This window comes from Octopus bimaculoides, chromosome 13 (genome assembly GCF_001194135.2).
Source record: "Octopus bimaculoides isolate UCB-OBI-ISO-001 chromosome 13, ASM119413v2, whole genome shotgun sequence".
NCBI lineage: Eukaryota > Metazoa > Mollusca > Cephalopoda > Octopoda > Octopodidae > Octopus > Octopus bimaculoides.
In genome coordinates this window covers 41,988,131-41,990,739 of record NC_068993.1, presented here as the reverse complement: position 1 = coordinate 41,990,739, position 2,609 = coordinate 41,988,131, and the positions used below count along the sequence as shown (strand labels likewise).

The following is a 2,609-nucleotide window of genomic DNA, read 5'->3' as shown; positions in this document are numbered from 1 at the left end:
ATATATGCGTGTGTGTCTATGTTTTTCCCCAGCACTGCCTGACAGCCAGGGTTGGTGTGTTTACGTCTCTGTAAATTAGCGGTTTGACAAAAAGAGCGATAGTAAAAGTACTTGACTTTAAAAGAACATGCATCAAGGATTCGATTCATTCAACTAAAATTCAAGGCGGTGGCCCCAGCATGGTCGCTGTCTAGTGTCCAAAACAAGTAAAAGATAGAATATTATTTGTAAAATTATGATTGTGTTCATCTGAATTCTTCCAATAATGCTGGCAGATTTTGTCTATCACTAAGTCGGTCCTGTTCGAACATGTATGAACAAAGCCATTCTGATGGTGACCATCTCGATTCTTTATGTATCTAAAACTACACTATTCAATGCCTCGTCTATTTCTTAGAGATACTATGGTGTGATTTGAGGAATTTTCTTTGATATATTTTGTAGGTCAAGCAATTGCCTAAAATAACTCATTCTGGCTCTTTTAGCATTACTCTAAAGGCTGATGCCCCTCTTCCTAACGAGAAAACGGGCATAATTATCCATTTCTGGAAAGGTAACGGTCACAGCCACAACGAGACTTGGACAATATTCAGGGCCCTTACCAGCCGTATGAACTCCTTTGTTACCTGGAAGATTCACAGTATTATGAGTTACCATAGGCTGGATTTTGCATCCAACCAAACAACTTTAATCAGAAACTGAGATATGTCCTGTTACTTTTACGATTCAGGAGCACCAGCTCAGACTATTTGGTCATGTTACTTGATTTTGCGAATTTGCTCCTGCGTATCATGTTCTTTTCTCTGAAAATCTGGCTTGGCTGACAACTCATGTTGGTCGGCTTTATGCCGCATAGTTATGGTGAGTGGGGAAGTGTCTTTCAAAGATGGATACTGTCTAGGACAGTACCTTGCTTCAAACTCTTTATATTTTCCTTTCTCATTAGCAGAAAGCCACAGAACCCTCGGTTTCCTCCGACTACTATCTAATGCGCCAATTTCATAACCTGCAGTTTCCTGTCCGGGAAGATGTCTTTGCTGTCGCATATATCGACCCGCTGTGGTTTTGAGTCCGGGGATGATTTGCCACGTGTTTTACGATCAGATGATCCACACTGCTCAGTCTTCGTCTTACAAGTCTTTCCCTGATGCATCTTCAAGCCTCTCTCGATTGCAAAAGTCCTATAGCACAGTTTGCATCCAAAGTTGTCTGCACTTCGTTCGCTGCTCGAATGAATAGCCGCATTTGCGTCCAAGGTCATTTCCAAGCTAACTGGATTTGATCGATTCTCGACCCCCCCCCCAACCTCTGTCATTCTCATTGGTATCTGTTACAACATGTTACAAAGGCAAGAATTGTAAGTCCGCAGCCTCCGCCAGTCTTTCCTGGTGTCGGTAGTCTTTCCTATTATTATGATTATAAGAGTTTATTTGTTCAGATCTGACCTAAGAACAAACAAGTACTAAGACGACGACAACCTATTTTGACTAACCGCCTGACATGATAATCTCCGAGTTATATTTCAAACCCCAGCGTTCATTCATTTATGAAATGACTATACGCAAACACCAACATGATGGCAATGATCTAATTAACGGCTGTTAATCAGGGACGTTACACAATCTTCTCCCAATCAATATCTAATGCAACATATCTATTATATTTAATATGTAATATTCATGCATTGCTTTCATTTATCAGATATGGCAGATTATCAAAAGCTATGCCTGATTTCATGTAACAGTTACTGATGGCGAATTTAAATATTATTTCTTCTGTTATCATTTCTTCTGGGTCATTAAATTTATAAGAGGTTTTATCTCAGATTTATGGCGAAATTATTAAATTTAGAATAAGTTTCACCTACTTATTGAGTGCAAAGAAATTTGGATTTACACCATTAAATATTTCTACTAATATGTGTGATGTGACGGCGTCAGTTACCGACATCTTTAAGGAGGTATCGTATCTAAATGCAAACATTACACACTTTTGCTATTGATGTAGAGTGGATGATTGGCATGAGGTTGCCGACGAAGACTATAAGGATGATGATGATGATGATGATGATGCTGATGCTGATGAACATGCAAAGAGGGGTTATGATAATGACGATAAAGATTCTGATAATGACGAGAAAATGATCATTATGAAAATGTGGATGATGATGATGATGGGGGAAGAGGACGACGACGATCAAGATGATATTCTTGGTGATGATGGTGATGATAATGTAATGATAATGTTCACGGCGATGATGATGATGATGATGATGATGATGATGATGATGATGATGATGATGATGATGATGATGATGATGGTGATGATGATGATGATGGTAATGATGATGATGATGGTAATGATGATGATGACGACGATGATGGTGGTGGTGGTGGCGGAAATATTAGCAGTGGTAATGACGAAGATGTGGAATGTGCTTCTGCTCCTGATAGTGATGATTATGACGACGACAAACGATAAAGATCATTCTGTTGATAACTATGATGATGACATATTTCTGATATAAAATATGTAGTTCCATTTGGTTCGGTTTTTAAAATATACATTTAGAAATTTTGAAAATGTATTTTTTAAAGGATGTTCAATTT

The 2,609-nt window shown here is 38.4% G+C and overlaps 1 protein-coding gene across 1 annotated transcript in view; it reads left to right on the top strand.

Annotated features, from left to right (window-relative positions):
* Positions 1-1,337: 1,337 nt before the first annotated feature.
* The window catches only part of LOC106867232 (secreted acidic protein 2-like), a 4,752-nt gene continuing 3,480 nt past the window's right edge, over positions 1,338-2,609 (top strand). Inside the window, exons 1-3 of the mRNA XM_014912044.1 lie at positions 1,338-1,357; positions 1,702-1,737; positions 2,008-2,233. Of these exons, the coding sequence (XP_014767530.1) occupies positions 1,338-1,357; positions 1,702-1,737; positions 2,008-2,233 (282 nt within the window). The remainder of the gene's footprint in view (positions 1,358-1,701; positions 1,738-2,007; positions 2,234-2,609) is intronic.